This window comes from Hemitrygon akajei, chromosome 3 (genome assembly GCF_048418815.1).
Source record: "Hemitrygon akajei chromosome 3, sHemAka1.3, whole genome shotgun sequence".
Classification (NCBI taxonomy): Eukaryota; Metazoa; Chordata; class Chondrichthyes; order Myliobatiformes; family Dasyatidae; genus Hemitrygon; species Hemitrygon akajei.
The window spans coordinates 48,173,607-48,200,974 of record NC_133126.1 but is presented as its reverse complement, the minus strand read 5'-3'; the positions used below and the strand labels follow the sequence as shown (position 1 = coordinate 48,200,974).

The following is a 27,368-nucleotide window of genomic DNA, read 5'->3' as shown; positions in this document are numbered from 1 at the left end:
TCATTATGCTAAATATACTTGTGGTACTAAAAATCTCTACAAGAAAGCTGCAAATCTGGGTTAAGGATGGTATGGACTCCAGAGGTAGTCCTTCACTGCTGAAGTGGCCTCTTTCATTTGGGGTATTTTCTGCTCTCTCATGTGGGTGTGAAATATACCACAGCTTGGTTAGAATCTTAGAATTGAAGGCAATGATTATCCCTAAGGCAACATAACTTAAAAATAAAGGAAGCATACATTTTGTTGTGTAAATAAGGAGGGTGAGAGGTGCCTTGATACTGGTTTACAGGGTAAGAGGTATAGATCAACTGGAAAGCAGACTCTCTCGTGGGTGAAACTGGCCAATAAGAAGCATAGATTTAAGGTCCTGATGAAGGGCCTTGCTCCGATGCATTCCATAGATGCTGCCTGACCGGCTGACGTCCTCCAGCATTTTGTGTGTGTGATCATTTTAAGGTGACTGGAGGAACATTTAGGGGAAATGTCAGAGGTAAGGTTTTTTTAACACGAGATTATTGGGTGCATGGAACACCTTGCCATGGTAGAGCCACGTACATTAGGAGTATTTAAGAAACTCTTAGGCACACAGATGGACAGAAAATCAGAAGGTTGTGTTGGAGAGAAGGGTTAGATTGATCTTGGAGGAGGTTAAAAGCTCAGCACACATAATGTGCCACAGGGCCTACACTGTGCTGTAATATTCTGTGTTAATGTGTATCGGCTCTTTCATCCCATTTGATGGTGTTTGGATTGGCTTTCTTATTTTCTATACAAATCTTTGACTTGACAATTAGTGTGAATTGACTTACAATTTATTTAAACACTTGAACCTATTGTTGAGTGGATAAATTTGCCTAACCTTGCAACTATTAGAAGAAAACACTTTCATCAATTATACCTTCTGAATTTGAACAGTTCACTCACGTTTGCCTGGTGTACTCAAACCCCTTCCAATTAAAAGGAGTGTTGGATAGGTTTAGGAAGTGATGCTGAAACTGGTGCAATGATGGGTAGATGCTGTGCAAGCATAGCAGAAAAGCAGAAGTTGTTAGGAATCCTAGAGTTGATCTTTAAATACAATGGATTCCAGTTAATTGGGCACATTGGGACCAGTACATTTTGGCCCAATTAAGCAGCTGCTCCAATTAGCCAAAGTTTCATGGAAATAGTTAGAAAGGTATAAAAACGACAAACTACAGTGTAACTGAGTATCAATTTATGTACTTTAATGAAATACAGAACACAATGCAACACTTGCAATACTACTACAGTATTATAAAACTGTATCAGCTCCTAATAGTTATCGGTAAGAATGCATCCAGAGTGCACTTGTTTAAATAGATTGTAAATGAGCAAAATCAGCGCAGGTGCCTAACGCAGATAATGGACTGCCTTTGTATAATGCTATTGACGATTGCATCTCATTTTCATTGCAACATTCAAGATGATTGTCAATATCTTCAAATTATTCATGGTTCCTAACTTGTTGAAGTAGTGAAATCGTTTCATTTTCACTCTGGCTGTTTCTGGCATCTCCAAGTCTGAATGCTTGAAACCACAGTGATCAAAACAGTTCTGAATTTGTCTTACTGCTTATTTCTCACCAACTATCAGTGACAAAAATAATTAGCTGCTTTTTGAGCACAAACACACAAAACAGACGGTATTTAAATGCAGTTTGCTCTAAGTATAATGTAGCGTCTAAGGGCCACACAAATTTTGATGTAAATAAATACCACTCAGAAGCAAGCCATTCTGTCTATTTGTGGATTGCTTTAATAATCAATTTAAGATTGTTTATTTCAAAGCTGTATTTTTCCTGTGTGTGTTGTTAGAAAACTTTAGCCAAAGGTCCTGATTAACAAAATGTGTTTATGCAGTTGTTCTCAGTGCTGAATCTCTCATTCTGATGGACTTAATTAAGCTGTTGTCTTTATGATGCAAATGTGCTTCAAATTCTTCATTTCCTTCAATGTTAATACTTCATCTTCCATTACATAGATTTGAATTGCCCCTGGTGACTTTCTGGTAAAGTGGAGCCATGAGGCAAGTAGGTTTTCAAATTCAGACTCCAAACCACATTTAGTTTTATCCCTTTTGGAAATTTTTGTGTTCATATCCTCTTATCTTCAAGTAATGCTTGTTGATCTGAAATCTATTATATACTTGTTCTGTGAAAATCACTTTCATATTTAGAATCATCACAGTTCCTTGTAGCCTTTCACAGTTTGTGGGTGTTTCTTAACTTTGTTTAGTTTCTTTACCTTTTCCTTGGAAATAGCTGCTATGATCACTGAGTAATTTGTCCTTTTCTAAATATTGCATAAGCTAACATTTAAAAGTCAAGAATTTCTGCATATGCAGGAAATCTTGAGTAATGCACACAAAATGTTGGAGGAACTCAGCAAAGCAGGCAGCATCTATGGAGGGGACCTGGATTCTTCACCAGGACTGGAAAGAAAGGAGGAAGAAGCCAGAATAAGAAGTTTGGGGGTGGAGGAAGGAGTACAAAGGTGATAGGTGAAGCCATGTGCAGGGGTAAAGGATAGATTTCCCAGTGGCCATTCATTTTAATTCCTTTTCCCATTTCCATTGTGACCTATCAATTCATGGCCACCTCCACGGTCAGGATGAAGAATCTATCAGGTTGGAACAGTATTAAACCTCATATTCTGTCTGGTTAGTCTCCAACCTGATGGCGTAAACATTGATTTCTCTTATCTTGAGTAATCTTTTTTCCCATTCCCCATTCTGGCTCCCCACTTGCCCTTCTCTTCTCACCTGCCCACCACCTCCCTCTGGTGCTCCTCCTTCCCTTTCTCCCATGGTTCCCTGTCCTCTTCTATCAGATTCCCTCTTCTTAAGCCCTTTACCTCTTCCAGCAGTCACCCCCAGCTTCATACCTCAATCCCCCTTCCCCCCCCCCCCCCAATCTGCACAACTGCCAACTTGTACTCCTTCCCTTTCCCCCACCTGCTTATTCTGGCTTCTTTGCCTAATTCCTTCCAGCACTAATGGAGTGTCTTGGCGCGAAATGTCGACTATTTATTCCTCTCCACAGACGCTGCCTAACTTACTCCAACTAGACTAATATGTTCTGTTTTTCACGTTACTACAATTCTTAGCCTACTAAAACAGCCTCTCAGTGATGAATTCAGTTAAAATTTTCTGGCATTCATTGTCTTCTTCCTCATGGATATTTTATTGCCAAAACATGTCATAAGTACAGATAAAACTATTGTGTCAATAATTCCTGCACCCAGATTTCTCCGAATCTGGAATTGTAGCTGGTCCCATTCCTGAGAAATATCCATAAATCAAAAACATCTGTTTTCTGTTGTTACTTTTATCATATTGCTCTACATATTTTGGTTTAATTTTATGTAATTGAATGATCACCCGATCACTAACCATCTTTACCTTAATGAAGCATGTATTGCATCCATTTTTAATTAATAGCATTTATTAACACTAGCTTGAAAAATGCTTCAGAATATGTGGATGAAATTTTGTCAGATTTTTATAGCTCAGGTCATTTGTAATCTGGGGTGCCCCTGTACACTCATTTCTGATTTAAAAAAAATTCTCAGAAGGCTCTAAAATGCTGTCAGTACTTAATTTTTAAAAATATATTTTAGTTTAAAGTAAGAAACTTTTAGATTAAAAAAAAGACTTTTTAAACTAACAATTTCCCAGGAAGTCTTTATAAATGAACAAAGTTGTGCACTCAGTGATCTCCATTAAGAGTTGGTGGGAGAATAGCCTTTCTATCTCCTTTGACCCTGCGTAAATGGTTGTGGCAAGTTTAGCTTAAGTGCCCACTCCCTTCTGAACTCCTAAAGGAGTCCATGATGTGAGTATAACCTGTGGCCTGGTGGTGATTACTGAGTGGAACTACTCAATGTTCATGCATGCTAGAGCAAAAATTATAGTTGCTGTCAATTTTACAGGATAATAACAGCAAAAGCTAGCTACCTTTTTGCAACTTCTCTTCAAAATCTAGAAACTGTTCTTGTTTCAACAGTGTTTAGTCTACTTTCATTTAGAGTAGAGGTTCCCAACCTGAGGTCCACATTTTTAAAAAAATGTTTGGAAACCCCTGATTTAAAGTTTGGTGATTTTTGAGATACCATTACCCTTGTAGTTCCTGACATTAAGTTCAGTCTGCTCCTTACTGACCTTTTTCCCCCCCATGTTTTCCCCCTCAGTACTTTAGCTGTTTAGTTTGTAAAGAACTAATTATATCTCTTTTGCATCATCCAGTTCACCTCAGTCAGTTGATGTTAATGGTGAACAAAAATGATGGACCTTTCTTTTGGAACCTACTTTTGTGACTGGCTGTCTTTTGATTCCACTGATCTTACCATTTTTTAAAAAATTGCTATTTTCTGCCCTCGAGTCTAATTTTATAATGTAGCAGTTTCTTTTGGCATGAGTTTTTCTTGAGCACATTTGCACATTTTGACTGTATTTCCTCTATCCCATTTACCTGTTCTCTAGTCAAATTTTCTCTGCTTCATTTGAAACAAATCTGAATTTTTTTCCTAATTCTGTGTTGGCAGGATCTCAAATAGTGTTGCAGCAATCTTGCACTCAATGTCAGCAGGAGTGTGGTACTGTTTGTAGACTTTAGTAAGGGGAAGTTGGGTGACATACAACAGTTCTCATTGAGAGTTCAGTGGAAAGGCTGGGCAGCTTCAAGTTCTTGGGCGTGGAACATCTCAGAGAATCTATCTTGGATCTGACATTTTGCAGAGGGTTGTAGACTCAGCCAGCTCCATGGATATTTCTAAAAGGTGGTGTCTGAAGAAGGTGGCATTAAGGACCCACGCCATCTGGGTCATGCCTTCTTAGTACTACAGTCAGGAGGAGGTACAAGAGCTTGATGACACACACTCAATGTTTTAGGAACAGCCTCTTCTCCTCTACCATTAGATTTATGAACAGTCCATGAATTCAATCTTACCATTCCTCCTTTGCACTTATTTATTTATTTATTGTCTTGCACTGTAGTGTTACCACAAAAGCAATATATTTAATGAAATATGTCAATGAAAATGAACCTGATTCTGATTATTTTTCCAATTGCAGATGGTAAGTCACTTTGTCAGTACCTTGATTAGACTGTTTTAAGTGGATATCTCATCATTCTGCATTCCTTTAATATCTCTGTCAATATTCTGAAACTGCTAGCCTCAGGATTCCTGGATGTATTTAGTCAATCCCTAATATTTGATTTCATGTAGTGTAAATTTATTTAGAATTTTCCTTGTTTTTTTGAAGTAGCATGTTGCTGATTTGTCCCAGTCACTCTTGTCTTGGCCCTGTTCCAATATTCTTTTTGAAGGAACTTAACAAAATTGAATTGTTAGTTTTTAATTTTAAAATTCTCTTGATGCAGTCTATCTTGTGAAATGAAATGTTAACCTTTTCTCATATTTCTGCACTGTGACCATTTGCAGGTCTTGGCATCCAGTGTGTGCTGCTTCTTAATGACGATGTCCATTTTTTTTTACAAAAAGGATACTTCCAGATAAATGGCTTTTATCTCTTCACCATCATCCTGAACTCCATGACTCAGAATTTCCTAATGGTGTACAACTGTCATGTCATCAGTGATGTGTGTGTGTGTGTGTGTGTACATTTGGGAATTGTTTGAGAGAAGAAAATATAGTTTCATAATTTACTCCTTTTACTATGCAGGTTGTTGAGGTGTTTTAAGTTTCCATTCAAAGATGCTGGAAACTTATTTTGGATCTCAAGAGAAATGGTGGGGGGGGGGGTAAAATCAACAGGATCCCGTCCTTTTGATGTGTTTAAAATTCTAGTCTTAATTTTTCCAGTTTATTCAAAACTGGCATAAATTAGGGAAGTTTATATGTGTTATAGTTTTGTACAGGTTCCATGCTGTGTTAATGAATGGCAGTTGTTCTGAATTTTAAAAAAATTAAGATCCAGGGAATTTATTATGTGGTTTAAAAATGAGTAAAGATCTCTTGTGAATGAATTTCCCTGATCTTTTGTGCTCTGCCTTTGCTGTTGTTTAAAAGAAACTCTGGATTTCCCATTTATCGTATTCCCATTTACTATTTCACAGTGTAGTTGTATACAATTACCTTGGTTTCTTTGGATTAATGCTGATTATCTATATCAGCATGTGCTTTTCTGAATGTCCACATCACGTTACTAAGGCCATCCAGCTCCTTGTCATTCGCCTCAACTACTCTTGCATCTCCAACATTACCTTCTCCAACATTCTAGCAAACATTCCAGACTTCCTTTTGCCTAAGGAAAGTCTTATTTAGGTTCCTATTCGGTGTTATTGCCTCACTTAGAAACACCTCCTCTGCCATGGATGGTTCAGTGTGTTGAGAAGACTATGTTTGGCCCATACCTCTCTACTTTATGTACCTATCCAAGTGCTTCTTAATCTTGTGTCTCAGGTACAGATTGAGATACGATTGAGCGACTTCCTCTAGCAGCTCATTTCATGTACTCGCCATGCTCTGCATGGGATAAAGTTGCCCCTCGGATCTGTTTTTAGATCTTTATCCCTCTCGCTCTAAACCAATGCCTCCTAGCATATATCGTGCAGCATCCTCCAAGGAAATCCATCTGCTTTAATGACATTCACAATGGATTTCGAGCCAGGTGCTTCTCTGGGCTGGAATAAATTATCAACCCTACCATTGCCAAGATGGTTAAAAGCTGCAGGATGTGGCCACTCTAGCCAAGTTGTCAGAAGAGAGGTCTCCTGAGTTTAGCAATAGCTCATTACCACCCACACAATGCCAGTACTGTTTGAGAGCTCACTGCAGAGGCTGAGATGAGAGCTGCTGCCCTTAACTGGATGTAGCATTAAGCCTGATTTATACTTCTGCGTCGCATCTACACCATAGGTACAGCGTACCCTACGCTACAGGGTGACGTGCACCTCCCCAAAAAAGTAACTCGTGCTTCGCGGTGACGCAGATCACAACAACTGTGATTGGTCCGCTTGGTAGCATCGCATTTCCTCCTACGCATTTCCGGTTGCTTCTTCTCCACCATGTCTGTACACCGATGTGAAATAGATGAACCAAATCGCCAAATCTACCTGCTGACATGCAAAAATGTTTGAAAAGCATTTCCTTGTCCATGTCTCTCACGAAGAAACTCAACACAGTGGCATAGAAACCCCACCGCCAACTAGCGTTTTGGCGCACACCAACGCATGCTTGCTATGGTGTAGAGCGACGCAGAAGTATAAATCAGACTTTATATTGGATGTAACCATCATTAAATTTGAGAAAGGTGACAAAGATGCCCAATTACCTTAAGAAGATGGCTGGGTCATTATATGAAACACACTGGCTCACTTCAAGCTGTTGGTGTCTTGTACACTTTTGCAGTGTAATTGTCACATACCAAAAGTGCAGCTGCATTCATGGTGCACATGACATTGGCAATTTGGCATACAGTTTTATGGTTTGAGCACCATTGTTCCACTTTATACTTGATGGGAACTTGAAACTGGTAATTCAACACAGGTGCATAGGATGAAGTCGGTGTTGTCAATGTGACTTGTTAAATAAGTTCTGAATGGAACAAGGCATATACATATCCAACCTTCACTTTTCGTGACTACCAAGTCTTTGGGCAAACTCATGATTTTAATCATTGTCTCTTAAGTTCAGCGTTGCTGCACAAGTGCTGAGGATATTACTGCACACACAACTAACAAATCACATGTTTGATAAGGGTAATTAAAGATATATTAAAAGGATTTCTTCTAGTTATAGATAAAAATACAGTGGTGACTGTTAAATATCTGAACATGCAGATAAAGTAGATGTAAAGACAAAAAAATCTACAGATGCTCGAAATCCAAGGCAACACACACAAAGTGCTGGAGGAACTTGGCAGATCAGGCAGCATCGATGGAACAGAGTTAATAGTCAATGTTTCAGGCCAAGACCTTTCTTCAGATGTATTGTTCCTTGTTCTGCATTTAAGGGAGAGAAACACACTTGCCCATCAAACTGAAAATCAAATGGAGATGTTTTCATTTGCTAATGCTTGATAATTTTTTTCCACACTGTTTTATCTTTCAAAGATTTCTATTAAAAAAAACCAGAAAGGTGCCTTAGATTTATCTTGTGATGTCGTCAAGTGCTGCATGTTGAGGTAATGGGGCTTTGGAATTTGTTTCCTCCCACCCCCGTCCCCCCCAATTAAGAAATAAGCATGTGAGATCTGCATGACATTTCTGTTGTCCTGAAATGTCATTTTATGTACAATATAATAGTAGTTTTGGCTGATCATGCTGTGACATTAAATCATGGCATCTGTTAAAGTGGTTCAGAATTCTAGTAAATAAAAGCTAATTATTTTTGTCTTGTTTATTTCTGATATCCATATTTCCATGATTATTTTGTACCTGAGTACAGAATTACCATTTTGTGACTCTCTGACACTGTCATATTTTGAAAATAGCTGCTATGAGCTGCCATTTCAGAGCTAATCCAGAATCATTTGGCCCCTATGAAGTATGTATCTGGTTGTTCTAAAAAAGAATTTTGAAGATTTGTTTCTCATCTAGCTGATTCCCCTGCTAAATGTTTGTGTTCTTGGCAGTTATTTTGCATATTTTTGGCAATAGTTTTGAATCTTTTCACTCTAGCTAACACAACACAGAAGTTGCTCCATTGGTTTTCCCTTCTGTGAAGATGTTTTGCCGAACATTAATTGTGTAAATTTTTTTGTTGGGTTAGAATCTCCATGCACTTTCAGTTGGTTTTTGAAATAGTACTGGGTATCCACCTGCAGAACAACAGATAAAAGTTTAAAATTCAAAGAAAATTTATTATCAAACTATGTATGTGTCACCATATTCTATTATGAGATTAATTTTCTTGCAGGGATTCACAGTAGAACAAAGGAATATAGTTGACTCAATGAAAAACTATACACAAAGACTGACAAGTCAAGCAACAAGTGAACAAAAGAAGGCAGACTGCAATCACTAAATACATACATACACCATGAGTTGTAAAGTGCTTGAAAGTGAGTCGACAGGTTGTGGAATCAGTTCCGAATTGAGGTTATACACTCTGGTTTCAGGAGCCTGTTGGTTGAAGGGTACAGGAGTTGGGATTTTACATTGAAGTAGTATAAGACATTGATGAGACCTAATTTGGAGTGTTGTCTGCAGTTCTGGTCACCTACCTACTGGAAAGGTATCAATAAGATTGAAAGAGTATGTAGAAAATTTACAGTAATGTTGCTGGGGCTTGAGGACCTGAGTTATAGGAAAAGACTGAATAGGTTAGGGCTGTATTTCCTTGAGTGTAAGAGAATGAGGGGAGATTTCATAGAAGTATAGAAAATTATGAGGGGGTACTGATAGGGTAAATGCAGGCAGGCTTTTTCCACTGAGTGTGGATAAGACTAGAACTAGAGGTCATGGGTTAAAGGTGATATATTTCGGGGAACCTGAGGAGGAATTTCTTGACTCAGAGGGTGAGTGTGTGGAATGAACTGCCAACAGAAGTGGTGAATGCAGGTTTGATTTCACCATTCAAGATAAATTAGGATCAGCACGTGGAAGAGAGAAGTATGGAGGGCTGTGGTTTGAGTGTGGGTCAATGGGACTAAATAGAATAACAGTTCAGCAATGAATAGATGGGCCAGAGGGCCTGTTTCTGCCTGTGGTGCTTCATGACTCTGATTTTGTCTCTTATCGTTGTTCTCAGCTAGTTCCATTAACTCCCTGTCAGCCTCCTCTGCATTACAACGACCCTAGGTTTGTAGCTCTAAGAAATTGTCTCAAAAACACCAAACACGTTCTTAATTGCTAAACATAAAACTTGAACGTGTCATCAATATGTAATATCTTGCCTACATCTGGGAATGAATGACACAAACTGATTTGCCAAACACCAGGTTTTGAATTCCCCCCCCCCCCCCGTTATCAGCAAGTTGTCATTAGTATATGTACAAACTGTTCAATGAATTAATCACTGTTTATCAAATTCTAACATATGAAAAGTCATGAACTAAAAGTTGTTCAGAAACATCAAAATTATAGCATTTAAATATAAACTTTGCTGTATAAATACACACTGACAATCAATGCTTAAAATGACACTTCGGTACTGTTATTTTGTTATTAATTCTCATTTAAAATTGCTGGCTGAGATGTATATAATATGGCAAGATTAGTTGGAGAGCTAGGTTAGATAACTGTCAGCATTAATTGGCAGCTCTTGTTATTTAAATCCATGTGTCTAAGAAATTATGTGGTGGGTGTGGATACATGATTTTCCCTTGTTATGAGTTAACAAATGATAATTTGAAGAGATGTTATTCGTTCTTGTACACTTGGTTAAATCCTCCAAATTGGTTGATTTAAATATTTGCACCTCTAATCTCATGGATATTTCTAAGGTAGTACATTCACATATCTGACTCTGTAGGTGTATAATTATAACTTAATTATGTTTGCTTGTTATTTTCATAATTCAGGCGCTGAAGAGTGATTACATTTCCTGGCTATCCAGGATTAGTTTGTGATAAGAAGTGATGTACTTCTCCTGTCCAGCTACCTGTTAGGGCCAATTAATGAGTTTGATCATTTTTGTGCTTCCGGAAGATTTTAAAAATTGGAGCTTTTATTATTTCCCAGTGTTTGACTGACTTACTGATTCCAGTTTGTGGGCATGCTGAAAACTTGAATTTTATCCCAGTAGCATATTTTTGCCTTCCCCTAAACACCTCTCTCCTACCCCACCTTTTATATAAAAAAACATTAATCACACATTTAAATTGAGCAGATATTTAGATAGGAAAGATGTTGAGCGATGCAGGTAATTGGGATTTTTTAGACCAGCATCAGGGTTAGTTCGGGTCAGGTGGGACGAAAGGGCTATATGATTCATTAAATCTTGTGGCCTTGTTGTCTTTAGATCTGACGTCGTGTGTTTTAGGAGTCTTGGTTTTAGTAAGGCAGACTAGAGGAAAAGCTAGCTAGATTTTCCTCTGTTTTTATAAGGTTTCTATTTTGAAATTAAGGGTTTTTTTTTTGTTTACCAGCCTACCTATAGCAGTTTCCAATGAATACCAGTTTGTTTAGGCCACCCGTGGCATGGATTACTTCCTCCAGTATGTCACTTTCTTTTACTTAAGATTTGCCAAATATAACATGGTTGACAGAGAAATGGATGATTTGCCTTGTGTCAGACTTGTTTGCCTCCCACATCAGCAAGTGGTCTTAATTTGCTAACTAGAAGGGTGGGGGTGGAAACTCTTCCTGTCCTCAAGAACAAATGGCTTGAAGGTCCCATGGGAGAGATGAGGATTAAAATTGTTTTCTCTAAACCTATTATTGGACAAAATATTTATAATTTATTAATTGAAATGTCTTATAATTTTGTTTCATGGTGCAGGTCCAGAGGCAGGTACATCCAACCCTCTCAGCGAAGGAAGATGCCCTTTATTACATAGAAGAATTGATACTTCAGTTATTAAATATGCTGTGTGTTGCACAACCACGTACTGTTCAAGATGTTGGGGTAAGAGTTAAGTACTAATCATTCAGAGAATAAAAATAAATGATACCTATTAATATTGTTTATGTTCAGCACCATTTAAATTTATCATCAGCATTGATGGTATGTTAGTATAATATGTGCAGTAAATAACAAGGGAACTGTTTTGAGACGAGTGAGAAAACTGATACATGAAACACGTTAAGCTGGGTCAGAAATAGGCCAATAGTTTTCTTATTTACGTCAAGACTTAAATGGCTAAGTTTAAACTTGAGTCTATTGCCATGTAACTGCCAATGTAATATGTAATCCTCTAGTTTCTATATGCTGATAATGACTGCATACTGTTACAAGTTGTGAATAGACTAAGGCGATGACAGAGAAGACATTGGAGCTGAATTAGGCCATTCAGCCCATTGAGTCTCCTCTGCCATTCCGTCATGGCTGATTTATTTTCCCTCTCCAGCCTTCTCCCCAAAACTTTTGATGCCCTTTTACTAATCAAGAACTTATCAGCCCCCGCTTTAGGTATACTCAATCACTTGGCCTCCACAACTGCCTGTGGAAATGAATTGCACAGATTCACCACCCTCTGGCTAAAACAATTCTTCCTCATCTCTGTTCAAAATGGACATCCCTGTAGTCTGAGGCTGTGCCCTATGGTCTTAGATTCATCCACTATAGGAAATATCTGCTCCACATCCACCCTATCTAGGTTTTTCAATAGATCCCCCCTCATTCTTCTAAATTCCAATGAGTAGAGGCCCAGGAGCCATCAAACTCTCCTCATACGTTAACCTTTCCATTCCCAGAATCATTTTTATTAGCCTCCTCTGGATTCTCTCCAACGTCAGGACATCTTTTCTTAGATGAGGGGCCCAGAAATACTCAATACTCCAAGGTGGTCTGACCAATGCCTTATAGAGCCTCAGCAATATATCCTTGCTTCTATATTTTAGTCCTTTTGAAATGAATGCTAACATTGCATATGCCTTCCTCACTGACTGGACGTGCAAGTTAACCTTTAGGGAATCCTGCACAAGGACTCCCAAATCCCTTTGCACCTCTGATTTTTGAATTTTCCCCCGTTTAGAAAATCGTCCATGCCTTTATTCCTTCTACCAATATGCATGACCATACACAACCCTACACTATATTCCATCTGTAACTTCTTTACCCATTCTCCCAATCTGTCTTAAGTCCTTTTGCAGATTCCCTGCTCCTTCAGCACCATTTGCCTCTCCACCTATCTGCATATCATCTGTAAACTTGGCCACAATGCCATCAATTATATCACACAAATCATTGATATATAAACTGAAAAAAAGCTGTCCCAACACCGTCCCCTGCTTAACACCACCAGCCAACCAGAAAAAGCCCCCTTTATTCCTACTCTTTGCCTCCTGCCCGTCAGCCAATCTTCTATCCATTTCTAGTATCTGCAATTGATCATATTTTTGGCTGCCTGTTTGAATTATCTTATATAAGTAATTCTGTGTAACTTGGTCTGCAGAAGTAAGCTTGTACTAATTGATTCTTGTATTGGATTCTCTATATCAGTTTCTGCTCAGCAACTTGGAGACCAAGAGCATATTCACACCATCAGACTAAACTCTCATTGGACTGTTTGCTCTGAATTGCTTACTCCAATTCCACATTGATATCAGATGTCAATATAGATTTAATTTTGTTTTGAATTCAGACTAATTTAACATTTTCAAGAACAAGCTCAAATTAACTAATTTGGGAGATTTGAAATTCATTGGCCTAGAAATTCTATTATGGGATGAAACGTATGACCTCTACGAGGTTAAACATTTTAAATAGGAAATTAAATAAGGAGCCAGAAACTTGTCCATGTGGATTAGAGATTACAGAGGTTTCCCTGTGGGTCTTTCATTTTTCCGATCTGGTGACACTTTCATTTTGGAGAAATGCAGATTGGCATCCAGGGCATAGCATTTCTGTGGTTTTATCTCACAATAGGGTTTCTCAACCACCTCCTGGAAGTCAGCTAATATGATGGGGACGATCTCACATGACTGTCTCAGTCTTGATCACTAGTAATCTGACCCTGAAGGTTTTCAAGGCCCTAAAGTATCAAACTGAAATTTAATCCAGACAAGTGAGCTATTGCATTTTGGGTTGTCTGATACTGACTGGACGGCAATTTTAGAAATGTTGACAGACAGAGAAACTTGGAGTGCAAGTTTTTGCTCCCTGAAAATAGTGATACAGATGGATAATGCAGTGAAGAAGCTGTGTACTTTGCTTACATGCACAGCCAGGGATATTGAGTACAAGAGCGAGGACATCATGAAATATTTAAAGGAGACCTGAAGGGTCAGGCTTTCACAAAGGTTGCTGGGTATATGGAACAGGTTACCCGAGGTGTAGAGGCAGGTACAATCACACCACTTATGAAAACAGGAAGTGGACAGTTAGGAAAAGAATAGAGGAATATGGGCCAAATCGGATGAAGATGGATAGGCATCTCGGTGGGCATAGATGAATCAGGCTGAAGGACCTGTTTCAGTGTTGTATAACTGACTTTATGGCTATGGAATTTTGCAGTGACACACCCTTTGGGAAAATGCATTGCATATAGCTGAATTAACATGCCTTTCTATTAGCCAAAGAATTTATTGGCTGCTCTATTTTAATGTCTAATTCTTAATGATTCAGCCATACTTCTGTCAATATTCAGTTTTTAGATTACCATCGAAGAGTTTTATTTAGCAGAGTTGAACCTATCAGATTTAAAATGCAGAAGACATTTTACATACAAATGTTATTCATTGGAGGGAGGAAATAAAAGTACTTATTTGAGAATACCTTTTAAAAGTAGTCCTTTTGAGAGAAGAAATTCAATCTTGAAGGTGGTTGTGGCATTGCAGAATTAAACAAGAAGTGAACAGGTTAAGAGCCGAGTTGAAATTATTTATTTAAAATAGTGACTACAGTTCTAATGTCAAAAGGGATAATTTGGATGTCAAACAGGTATCTAAAGATGATAAATGTAACATCAGTTATAACGGTGTCAACTAAAACTGAAGAGCATAAAGTGACTGGTGCTTCATTTGATCACTAAAGCATTGTGGCATTTGTATACTGATTTATTCTTTAGCCAATGCTAAGTTAACTGATCATAGTTAAGGTAGATACTGCATGATCTTGCTGAAAGTGCTCATCAGGTCAGCCAGAAACATAATCAAAAATAGTATATGAGCCTGGTCTTCATTACAGATGGATAACTAAAAAAAAAAATGACACATTTGTACAGCTCACTTTTGAAAGATGAGGTTCCCCATGGGAGTTAAAGATTTTGCTGTGCTTGGTAGATTTTGAAATTTGCTACCATCAATTTGTGTATTTATTTTTAACAAATTTTGTTGGCTTGGGAAATGTTAACCAGAATGTTAAGTCAATAACAAAATAAAACTAGCACTTCCACATCTATTTCTATTCTGCATCTACTTGGTCAAAGGAAGTAAATACATTTCAATCCTGTTTATTTGAGTGCTTTTGACTAAGTAACTATTTGGTTCAAGATTGCATTTGAAGTCACTTTTCTAATAATTCTCCATCACCTTTAACAGAAGCTTTTGGTCAACATAATGAATTTACTCATAAATAGTACCTGAATTTGTTATTGTATTAAATGGGACAGTGTTGAGTGAGAGTTTGATATTTTTTTTTCTTTGATGAAAGGCATCTTTTGCCAGTGGCTCACAGTGAGGTAGCATCTGTTTTGGAATTCATTTGTGGAAATTACTTTTTTTTTCCCAGTGTTTGAAAATGGGAGGTTATTTTTTTCCAGGAGTTGAACACTATAAAGATCACTTCTGAGCAGCCTTTTGCTTCATTTTGGATATTCAGGTGTGATTTCAAGACGTGATTCCCTTTGTTGCTATTTCTGCATGAATAGCACATGTTTTGATACAATTGCTCATGCATTGGTCTTTTTGGAGCATTGCAGGGAAATTTGCAGCATGTTGCTCTGGGAACCTGGTCAGTCCCTGAATAAATAACATGGTCTTCACAGCTCCATAACCAACTAGGACATAAACTTTCTAAATTTGTTGTTTAACTTTGTGCTTGATCTTTCCAGGCTGTACATTTGTTCCACTCAGACTTGGCATAAAGAGGAGACAGTGCCCTTCTGCTGTGCTAGAATTTCTTGGCAATCCAAGCCAAGACATTGTTGTGAAAGTTTGTGACAAAAAACAGAAGCATAGCAGACTGGAGTTTTGATAGTTACTTTAACACATTACTTTCTGTATACTGCAAGCCAAGCATTTATTCCAGTGGAATTTGTATTGGAATTCACTGATGTGCGCTAACTTCCAAATGATTCTCAGTTGAATATTCTGGTTAGGGAATATGTGATCTAGTTTTTGACATTGGAAGGTCTTGGAGTTTACTGCAGTAAAAGACATTTTGAAATATGGATGGTGAGTGACGAAACTGAATATTTAATCTGACGTTATATTTAAGATGCATATGTTTATTTATGTCGTTCCTTCAGGAGCGTGTTCAGAAGACTTTCCCACATCCAATTGATAAATGGGCTATCGCTGACGCACAGTCTGCTATTGAGAAACGTAAACGGAGAAATCCTCTTCTTTTACCAGTGGACAAAATACACCCTTTATTAAAGGTGCACAGTCTTTTTGGTGTTATATTCATTTAATTAGCATTAAATATACCATAAAATCTGATTACACTGCTTAAATGCTTATTTTAATTGTCAAATAACTGTGGTTGGGAATATTTTATGGACTATGAAGTACTTGGTAATGTGGATATGTGTTTAGTCTTGTTAAACATTAATTTTCCAGTCTGACATTCTTCAGCTGCATTAGCTGCTAAATTATTACAAGTGGATTGGTTTTGATTGTGGCAAGTTTCCATGACGTATAAATTCTCTTGATGTTTGGCATTAACATAGTGATCCAAAGAACCTATTTCTGTGCTGCTTGGCTCTTTGGCTCTCTGATAACGTGGCAAAATGAATCTAATGGCATTATTTGGCTTCTCTGTCTGTAGGTTTAATTGAAGCATTTGTGTTATTTACATTCTGTACTGTCAGGATCAAAGTTCAAAGTAAATTTATTATCAAAGTATACATATGCCACCAAATACAGCCCTGAGATTCAGCTTCTTTCAGGTATACTCAATAAATCCATAGAATAATACCCATAACAGAATCAACAAAAGACCGCACCAACTTTGGTGTTCAAGCAGTGGGAAAAAGACTGCAAATACAAAAGGAAAGATTTAGTAATAAATAAATAAATAAGCTATAATTATTGAGAGCATGAGATGAAGAGCCCTTGAAAGTGAGTCCACTGCTTGTGGGACCATCCCAGTGATGGGGCAAGTGAAGTTATCCCCTTTGTTCGAGAGCCTGATGGCTGAGGGATAATAACTGTCTCTGAACCTGGCGGGATGGGTCCTGAGGCTCCTTCATGAAGATAGCAATGAGAAGAGAGCATATCCTGGGTGGAGGGGGTCCCTGATGATGGACGCTGCTTTCCTGCAACTGCTTTTCACGTCGATGCTGTCAATGGTGGGGAAGACTTTACCTCTTTTTTTTGTGTTGCTTTTTCTGTTTAAGTGTATTGGTTTTTCCATACCAGACTGTGATGCAGCCTGTTAATATACTCTACACTACACATCTGTAGAAGCTTGCCAAAGTTTTAAATGTCATGCTGAATCTTTGCAAACTCCTAAGGAAGTAGAGGCACTTCTGTGCTTCCTTCTTAATTGCACTTGGGTGCTGGGCCGAGGTCTGATCCTTCAATGAGGACTGGCTCATGGATCTCTGGTTTCCTTCTCCTGAAGTCAATAATCATCTACTTGGTCTTGCTGACATTGAGTGAGAGGCTGTTGTTGTGGCACCACTCAGACAGATTTTCCATCTCCTTCCTATATGTTGATTTAACCAACAACAGTGGTGTCATCAGCAGACTTGAATATGGCATTGGAGCTGTGCTTAGCCACACAGTCGTAAGTGTAAAGCAAGTAGAGCGGGGAATTAAGCACACAGCCTTGTGGTTCTGATGGAGACCGTAGAGGAGATATTGTTGCCAATCTGAACTGACTGGGGTCTGCAAGTGAGGGGGTCGAGGATCAAATTGCACAGGGAGGTATTAAGGCCAAGGTGTGGGAACTTATTGATTAGATTTGAGGGGCTGATAGTATTGAATGCTGATCAGCAATACGAATAAACTTGATTTGCAGATTTGAAATTAATTGCGTACAGTAATGCATTACTAATATACATTTAGCAGAGTCTTGCCCTATTTTTTAAAAAAAACCTAGCAGAAAAGCAGATTGTTTTGTGAGATGGCAGTATTCTGGGGAACTCTGTAACTGGAAGGGATGCTGAAACTGTGGTTTGTGTTCTGTGGATGTGATGCTCGTTTGTAATTTTTAATCCTTTCAGATTTATTTGGGTAATCTTTTACACGGGTATGTGTAGTGCCATTAGCAATTGGCCTTCCTTATCATTTACCTATCTACACACACTCATTGTATTATATCTTAGCAAGCAAATAAGTTTTCTTGCCATCTGCAGTGGGAAATATTGCATCATGGGGTAAAATGTCACATTCACCCAGAATTGTTCATGAAGATTGAATCCCAAAGTGAAATTGCAGAAACTTTTGCAAAGTAGCAGCTGTGGAAACCTCTGAGTTCGTAACCTTCAGGCCCATTTCCTATTTCTCACTTAACGAGTTACTGGAACCTGTCAAAGTCATATATTCTGTGTTTAATTTAGAATGAGGTTAATGTTTTAAAAAAAAAACTGGAGTTTATTTGCTTGATTGAAAACAAAGTATTTGTTACAAAATTGAATGATGACTAAATATGCCTAAGATACAGTTGTTAAGGCTACGATGTGGCTTAAATTTGGATTGCACTGGAAGCTTCATGTTCTTTTCTTTAAACCTTACTGAGAGAGATGGGGAGGGGATAAAAGTAATAGTGGTGTTGGTGAAAGTTTGTGTAATCAGGGCAACACTGAATCTTTTTGTTTTATTCATTTTGTTGTTGCCCGTACTAGATGATCCTTTACCTTTCTTAATGAGTAAAGGCCTGCTGTTCAAGGTTCTCATGATGGGTTGGTGAGGGAGTTCCAGGGTTAAGCTAGTGCCACTGCAGGACTGGTGGTGTAGTTCCAAACGATAACATGCATGAGCTTGAGGGGACCCTGCCTCACCTAGTGACACTACCGTGCTCCTAATACCCTTGTTCTTGGTAACGGTTTTGGCTTTGAGCATTGCTGTCGAAGTGGTCTATGCAAGTGGATATGATGCATCTTGTGGATCTACATGATGCAGCTGCAGTACCCTGGTGGTAGATAGGGTGTCAGTGAGTGGGCTGCTTTGTCCATGACGAAAGCGAGTGGGGGGGAAAAACAAATAAAACTGCAGATGTTGGAATCTAAAACAAATTCTGAAGGAACTCAGTCAAGCAGCTTCTGTAAAAGGAGAAACTGGTTAAAAGTTCAGGTCAGTGACCCTTTCTGAGAACTTGGGAGAAGAGTGGTGGGTTTGCAGTTTTCGAAACTGAGCTGGAGAGGACTGGGGTACAAGATAGAAGATAATTTGAAGATGGGCTAAGATGGGTTAGATGTGATCAGAACGTTATTACTGACTCAGGCATTTTAAAGAAAAGGAGCGATAAAGAGATGTAAGCATGGGGGTGGAAACAATAGACTGCAGTTCACCCGAAGTTGAAAAATTCCAAAAGTTGTGAAGTGCCTGGACAAAAGAAAATACGTTGTTCATAAGTGTGAGATTCTGCAGATGCTGGAAATCCAGAGCAACACACAATAGAGGAACTTAGTAAGTCTGGCAGCATCTATAGAAAGGAAGGGGGAAGAATCCAGAACAGAAGAACAATATGTTCTAGTTTGCCTTGGGCCTCACCTGGACAGTGAGGAGACTGCAAGATAGATGCTCAGGATTGGGAGTGCGGTTGGGAATTGAAGTGGCATGAAACAGGAAGCTGAGGATCTCCCCTACTGATTGAGTGCAAGAGTCCTTCAGAATGATCATCCAATCTGCATTTGGTTTCTCCATTGTACAGGAGACTACGTTGTAAATACTGAATGCAGTACACAAGATTAGAAGAAGTGTGAGTGAATCAGTACATCATCCAGATGGTAGGAAGCGAAGAGAATAAATAAGTGTTTCATTCCCTCTGGTTGCCTTGGGAGGTGCTGTGGGATGGGTTGGCAGTTGGGAATGGAAGAGCAGGCTAATAATTAATGAAATAAGCAGCCCCTAGAAAATGAAGAAAGGGAAGGAGAGGGGAAAACGTGTGAGTTGGTTGGATTTTGTTAGTGCTGGCAGAAATCATCAAGGATAATATGGTGAAGGCAGAGGCTGGTGGGGTGGGACTCTAATTTTGTTCTCTCCCGGGGGAGGGATTAAGACTAGACATGCAGGAGATAGAGGAAATGTGATCAACACCTCCTCACTATAGGAGTTGGAAGCTATGTTTGAGAAAGGAGGACATTTCAACCACGTCAGAGGGGAAGGTATTGGAGTATATGTAACAGAGATGATAGAAAGGACAGGCAGGAGATAAGGCATATTCACAGCCAGTGTGATGAGTTACAGGGCAATAGAGGCGTGGTGCAGTTAAAACGGAAAGCAACAAATACCGGACTGAGAGTTGTATTTGAGTGCACGCAGTATATGAAAAAAATAAAATGGACGATCTTGAATGGAGCTACAGATTGGCAAGTACAGTCGGCCCTCCTTATCCGTGGGGGGAATTAGTTCCGGGACCCCCTGCGGATACCAAAAAACACAGATGCTCAAGTCCCTTATTTAACCTGTCTTAGTGCAATGGTCTTTAGGACCCAGCGGAACCCCAGACCTTATTTAACCTGTCTCAGTGCGGTGGACATTAGGATCCGGCGGCACACCTCTGAATCTGCAGTGTTTCTGTTCATGAAAATAATCAAAATTGAAAATAAAGTGGAAGTAATAAAGTGATCAGAAAGAGGTGAAACGCCATCAGTCATTGAAAAAGCATAGGCTACAGTTGGTCAACGATTGGAACAATTTTAATGGAGCATGTGAAAGGCCCTGCCCTGATGAAAGCTACAAATATTACTAAGCAATGCAGTGGTTTAATTATTGAAGTACATATGTTTCTTAAGTGTCTTATATGCATAGAAAAGTAAAATATATACTATATACTAAGACAAACGTTTGACTAACTGACGCTAAATAATACCGGATGTACCTGTTCCGACTTCAAATCTGACTTAAAGACGGATGCGGAACAGTACTTGTTCATAACCCGGGGATTGCCTGTACTTTTACAGTACGTAATACAATGTAAATGCTATGTAAATAGTTGTTATACTGTATTGTTTAGGGAATAATGACAAGAAAAAATAGTCTGTACATGCTCAAACAAGGAGTTTTGAAGAGAGAACTTCCGGGTTTTCCCGATCCGCAGTTGGTTGAATCCGCGCACACGGAACCCGCAAATAAGGAGTGCCGACTGTATGACATTGTGGCCATTTCTGAAACTTGGCTAAAGGATGACTTCCATTGGGAGTTGGATGTTCAAGGATATACTATGTGTTAGAAAGATAGGTTAGTAGGCAGAGGGGGTGGTGTGGCCCTGTGTATAAGAAACAATATGAAATCATTTGAAAGGTATGACATAGGACTGAAAGGCGTAGAGTCTCTATGGGTTGAGTTAAGAAATGGCAAGTGTAAAAGGACCCTAATGGCAGGTATATACAGGCCTCCAAACAGCAGCCGGGTTGTGGATTGCAAATCACAGCAGGAGATAGAAAAGGCATGTCAGATAATCGTTGGGGATTTTAACAAGAAAGTGGATTGGGAAAACCAGGCCAGTACTGGACCTCGAGAGAGAATTTGTAGAATGTCTAAGGGATGGCTTTTTAGAACAGCTTGTTGTTGAGCCCACTAGGCTGGGTTGGCTATTGTGCAATGATCCAGAAGTGATAAGAGAACTTAAGGTTAAGGAACTCTTAGGGAACAGTGATCGCAATATGATCGAGTTCACTTTGAAATTTGAGAAGGGGAAACTAAATTCCAATGTGTCGGTATTTCAGTGGAATAAAGGAAATTACAATGGCGTGAGAGGGGAACTGGCCAAGGTTGACTGGAAAGAGACACTAGCATGAAGCAATGGCTGAAGTTTCTGCAAAAAGAGGGAAGTGCAAGACAGATATATTCCAAATAAGAAATTTTCAAATGGAAGAAGGGCACTGCCGTGGCTGACAAGTGAAGTCAGAGCCAAAGTAAAAGCAAAAGAGGGGGCATACAAGGAAGCCAAAGCTAGTGGGAAGATAGAGGATTGGGAAGCTTTTAAAAACTTGCAGAAGGAAACTAAGAAGGTCATTAGGAAGGAAAAGATGAATTATGAGAGGAAGCTGGCAACTAATATTAAAGAAGATACTAAAAGTTTTTTTAAGTATATAAAGGGTAAGCGAATTGAGGGTAGAGAGAGGACCAATAGAAAATGATGCTGGGGATCTTGTAATGGGAGACGCAGAGATGGCAGAGGAACTGAATGCATATTTTGCATCAGTCTTCACAGTGGAAGACATCTGCAGTATACCGGACATTCAAGAGAGTCAGGGAAGTGAAGTATGTGCAGTGAAAACTGCGACTGAGAAGGTGCTCAGGAAGCTTACTGGTCTGATGGTGGATAAATCTCCTGGACCTGATGGAATGCACCTTTGGGTTCTGAAGGAAGTAGCTGGAGAGATTGCAATGATTAACAACGATCTTTCAGGAATCGATAGGTTCTGTCATTGTATCAGATGACTGGAAAATTGCAAATGTTACTCCGCTATTTAAGAAGGGTGGGAGGCAGCAGGAGGGAAATTATAGACCTGTTAGCCTGACATCAGTGGTTGGGAAGTTGTTGGAATCAATTGCTAGGGATGAGATTACAGAGTACCTGGGGGCACATGACAAGATAGACTGAAGCCAGCATGTTTTCCTGAAAGGAAAATCCTGGCTGACAAACCTACTGCAATTCTTTGAGGAAATTGCCAGCAGAGTAGACAAAGGGCATGCAGTACGTGTGGTGTACCTGGATTTTCAGAAGGCCTTTGACAAGGTGCCGCTCATGAGGCTGCTTAGCAAGATAAGATCCCATGGAATTACAGGGAAGTTACTAGCATGGGCGGAGCATTGGCTGGTCGGCAGAAAACAGAGAGTGGGAATAAAGGGAACCTATTCTGGCCGGCTGCCAGTTTCCAGTGGAGTTCCACAGGGACCGCTGCTTTTTATGATGTATGTCAATGATTTGGACTATAGATTTGTGGCTAAATTTTCCAGTGAATCAAAGATAGGTGGAGGAGTGGGTAGGCATTATTTAGATGGAGAGAGAATTCAAAATGCAGAGATGCAAAGGGACTTGGGAGTCCTTGTGCAGGATACCCTAAAGGTTAACCTACAGGTTGAATCAGTGGTGAAGAAGGCCAATGCAATGTTGGCATTCCTTTCTAGAAGTATAGAATATAAGAGTAGGGATGTGATGTTGAGGCTCTATAAGGCACTCGTGAGACCACACTTGGAGTATTGTGGGCAATTTTGGGCTCCTTATTTTAGAAAGGATGTACTGACGTTGGAGAGGGTTCAGAGAAGATTCTGGAGGATGATTCCAGGAATGAAAGGGTTACTGTATTAGGAATGTCTGGCAGCTCTTGGGCTGTATTCCCTGGAGTTCAGGAGAATGGGGTGGGGGGGGGGGGGGGAAGATCTCATAGAAACATTCTGAATATTAAAAAGCCTGAACAGATTAGATATGCTAAGTTATTTCCCATGGTAGAGGAGCCTTGGACAAGCGGGCATGGCTTCAGGATTGAAGGACGTCCATTTAGAACAGAGATGCGGAAAAATTACTTTAATCAGAGAGTGGTAAATCTGTGGAATTTGTTGCCACGAGTGTCTGTGGAGGTCAAGTCATTGGGTGCATTTAGAGCGGAGATAGATATGTTCTTGATTAGCCAGGGCATCAAAGGGTATGGGGAGAAAGCAGGGGAGTGGGGATGACTGGAAGAATTGGATCAGCCCATGATTGAATGGCAGAGCAGATTCAATGGGCTGAATGGCCTACTTCTGCTCCTATATTTTATGGTCTAAATAAATTGGGGACAAAGGAATGGTTTCCTTATAAGAGGCAGTTTGCAGGGGTGCCTGGTCAAGGTAGCTGGGGTATCTGTGGGCTTAAAGATGCCAAGCTTTTATAAAGCTTAGCACATCAGCTATAAAAGATGTTAACTATGAAAGTTTCTCTTGAGTTGGAGACAGATCCAGGAAGGGAAGTTTCAGGTGTACCACGGAAATGTGGAAGCAGGTTGGAAATTGGCAGAAAATGTATTTTAAAAAAAATTCTAGTTCTATATGAATGTAAGATGCAACATCAGTGCAGTTATCAATGCAGTGGAGTTGAGAAAGAGGTCCCAAATAAATTAGGAGGAAGGATTGTTCCATGTAACTGACAAAAAGACAGTTGTGATTTGTGTAATTATCAGCAAACGTTCCCACTTCTGACCTTATTGGAAGGAAGTCATTGATGGAGCAGCTGAAGATGGCTGGGGCTGAGACAATGCCCTGAGGAACACACACAGTGATGTGTGGCGCTGGGGTGATTAACCTCAACGATCTCATCTATTTTACCATGAGGTATGATTGCAGCTGTTCGACTGGTTTCCCTGTGATACTCACTGACTTTATCAGGACTCCACGATGCCATACTTGGTCAAATGCTGCCTTGATGTCAAAGCTTGGATGTAATCTTAAGATGAGTGGTAATGGTGAAATCTAGCTAGACATCTTTCAATGAATTGTTGACGGTGTTGTCTGATAGCACTATTAATGATATTCACCATCACTGATCCCTTAAGTGTCAGCATCTTCCATCAGTATGCTGATTTGAGAATTGCATTAAAACAGAATCAGTGTGGATGTAATTAAGAAATTACGATTTCCATTTCTTTCAAGAGCTTGAGATGAGGATTAAATATTCATGTTTTCATTAAAACTATAAGAATTTCTGTTCAAATTTCAAGAATCATTTTAAAACGTATCTGGAAAGGGTGTTGAATTTAAAAAGGCAGTGATGTTGAATATTTGGAAAATGTTGATGTCATGATTATAATTAGAATATAGCAAGCATTTCTGGGCAAACTCATGATATATTTCACACAAATTTTAGCAGGAATGAAATGTTAAGTAGCAGTCAAAGAATTGGGATGTTTTTATAACAAGAGACCAAGGATGAACCTAATTTGGGTTTTAAAGGTAGTTGAAGGGTTTCTGTGGGTATGAAGATCAGTGACAAGCTGAATTTGTTTAATCGCTTTACTTTTTAAAAAATTCATAGTGCAAAAATCAACTGATTCTTGAATAGGTACCTGGAGGTAATAAATTTTTCTTTCTTCTCTTAGAGGAGTTGACGGAAGTAAGGAAAAGTTAGTTTAGCAGGGGGTTGTAAAACATAAAGAGCAGTATCCATAGTAGTTTTCAGAATGCGAAGATACAAAATGTTTCAGAGAAGTTCAAAAGTACCGTAGTTTACTCTTTCAGAGACCCATGCAACCGTGTAAATAATTGTGGCAGTTGCTTAGCTTATCTTTCTGTTGATCTGTTAATTTTTTGTTTCAGTGGCTCAAGTAAGACTTATTTTCAACAATTGTTTAAATTGCAGTTTTTCTTCCTCAATTTGGTTGTTTTTTTTTGCCAAAGTCTTGATTTAGTACTGATGTGCTCTCTCTTACCTCGAGCTACTTCGCAATTATGATGAATTGGAATTTGTTCTCTGAGCAGGAACTTCTGCACTCCGTTTACTGCAGTCCTTCCCTTTTTCTGTAAACTCGGATAATGATTTTATGTCTGCCATTGACATAGCCATTCTGGCCTTGTTTTTCCTATTACCACTTTCATCCATTTTGTCACTTACACTCTCCAACCTGTCCCGCTTGGTGGCGCAATAATATCAGCACCGGACTCTGGAGCGAAGATTCCTGAGTTCAGATCCAAGTCGGGTTGAGTGTTGAGCTAGCAACTCGGCCTCGTAAAAACAAGAATAGCTTGCTATGGAAACACCGTCAAAAGATGGTGCCCACTGCCACTGATAACTCCACTGCCGAGTTAAGGGCTATTCTTCTTCTTCTCTCCAACCTATTTCTCTTTCCTTCCTTTCCCCCTATCCTTCTCTACATCTTAAAGAGTGTTTTAATTTTTTCTGATTTGAGAGCAATGGCTGTTGACTTGAAACATTCGCTCTTTCTGTCCATAGGTGCTAACCTGACACAAGGTATTCCTGCAGTTTCTATCTTCATTATGGTATTTGTTTTGTTTGCAGGATGTGCTGGGTTATAAAGTGGACTATCAGATTTCCCTTTATATAGTGGCTGTGCTGGAGTACATTTCAGCTGACATTCTAAAACTTGCTGGAAACTATGTTGGCAATATTCGACATTATGAAATTTCACAGCAGGACATTAAAGTATCGATGTGTGCAGATAAGGTAAGCATCAATTCACTGTTTCTGTACTGTAAATTAATACGTAAACTTGTTAATCAGCTACATTATAAACATGAGAAATTGTGCAGGTGCTGGAAATCCAAAGCAATGCACACAGAATTGCTGGAGGAACTCAGCAGGTCAGGTAGCATCAATGAAAATGAATAAACAGCGGACTATTTCATAGATGCTGCCTGACCTGAGTTCCTTCAGCATTTTGTGTGTTCCTTAATAATCAGCTGTATTGCTGACAAACCATGTATGTAGTTTTATGTGTATTTCTCAATTCATTTTACATTTTTACTGTTATACCTTGTCTATTCAGAAAATAATGTAATATTTTCTTATCAGTATTTAAAACTTCTGAACCCCATTGTGATTGCAGGAGAGTTAATAAATGTATCTTTTTTTTTATTCAGTGCTTAGAGCATCAGTACATCTAAACTTTAGTGTCCTTGTACTGTGATAGTTAAATAGTAATATTGATTTCTGTTCTTGGTAATGGAGCAATTAAGCTCTTATTTCTTTCTCTATAATAGTTCTTTTTTTATAGTACCCTTATAGTAGCACTTCTTCCATTGTTGTACTTTTTTCTCTTGTTGTCAGATTATCTATTGATGTCAAATTTGCTTTGTATAGTTAATTATGTTGGTGTGGAAATCCAAACCTGTTATCTGCACTTTGCCAAAAATTTTTAGACTGTTCTGAATTCGGACACCTTGGGGCAGTGTTTCCCTAGCAATCATACTTGGGAAGAATGGTCTCCCTTCTGTTGAGTGGAGATGAACTGCTGCAAGAAAGTTAGATGACTAATAAATCTCTTTTTAAATGGTTTAATTTAGTTTGGACAATAACTTTTTATTATAAATGTTCTTAATTTTCAGAAGTCTTATTTAACACTTACCTGCTTCTTATCAAATTGCAGCATCAGCAGCACCTTGTATCCACTTTCTGTCTCTACCTCTACCTCCAACCCCACCTTCCATTCCACATGGCTCCATCTGCACCCTTTACTTGCTCCTCATCTGTCTCTACCTATCATCCATCTGCCATTGGCTTTTGACTCTCTCCTTCCTCACCTGCCTCCGTCTAATCTTCATTGCCCTTGTTACCTGGTTCCCCCCCACTGCCTGCTTACCCCTATCGTTCTCCTCTTTATATTGGCTACCTACCCTCTATGCTCTCAGCCCTGTTAGAGGGCCTCAACTTGAAATATTGGCTAACCTTTGCCTCCCACGGATGCAGCTAGACCAGCTGAGGTTTGCTTTTAAAAGGCCTTTTTTTTTTGCTCCA

General features: G+C 39.1%; 1 protein-coding gene across 2 annotated transcripts in view; it reads left to right on the top strand.

Annotated features, from left to right (window-relative positions):
• The window catches only part of sos2 (son of sevenless homolog 2 (Drosophila)), a 111,654-nt gene that overhangs the window by 20,612 nt on the left and 63,674 nt on the right, over nt 1–27,368 (top strand). For both annotated transcript variants that reach the window (XM_073039806.1, XM_073039807.1), the window contains exons 2-4: nt 11,427–11,552; nt 16,057–16,188; nt 25,914–26,078. In XM_073039806.1, the coding sequence (XP_072895907.1) occupies nt 11,427–11,552; nt 16,057–16,188; nt 25,914–26,078 (423 nt within the window). The remainder of the gene's footprint in view (nt 1–11,426; nt 11,553–16,056; nt 16,189–25,913; nt 26,079–27,368) is intronic.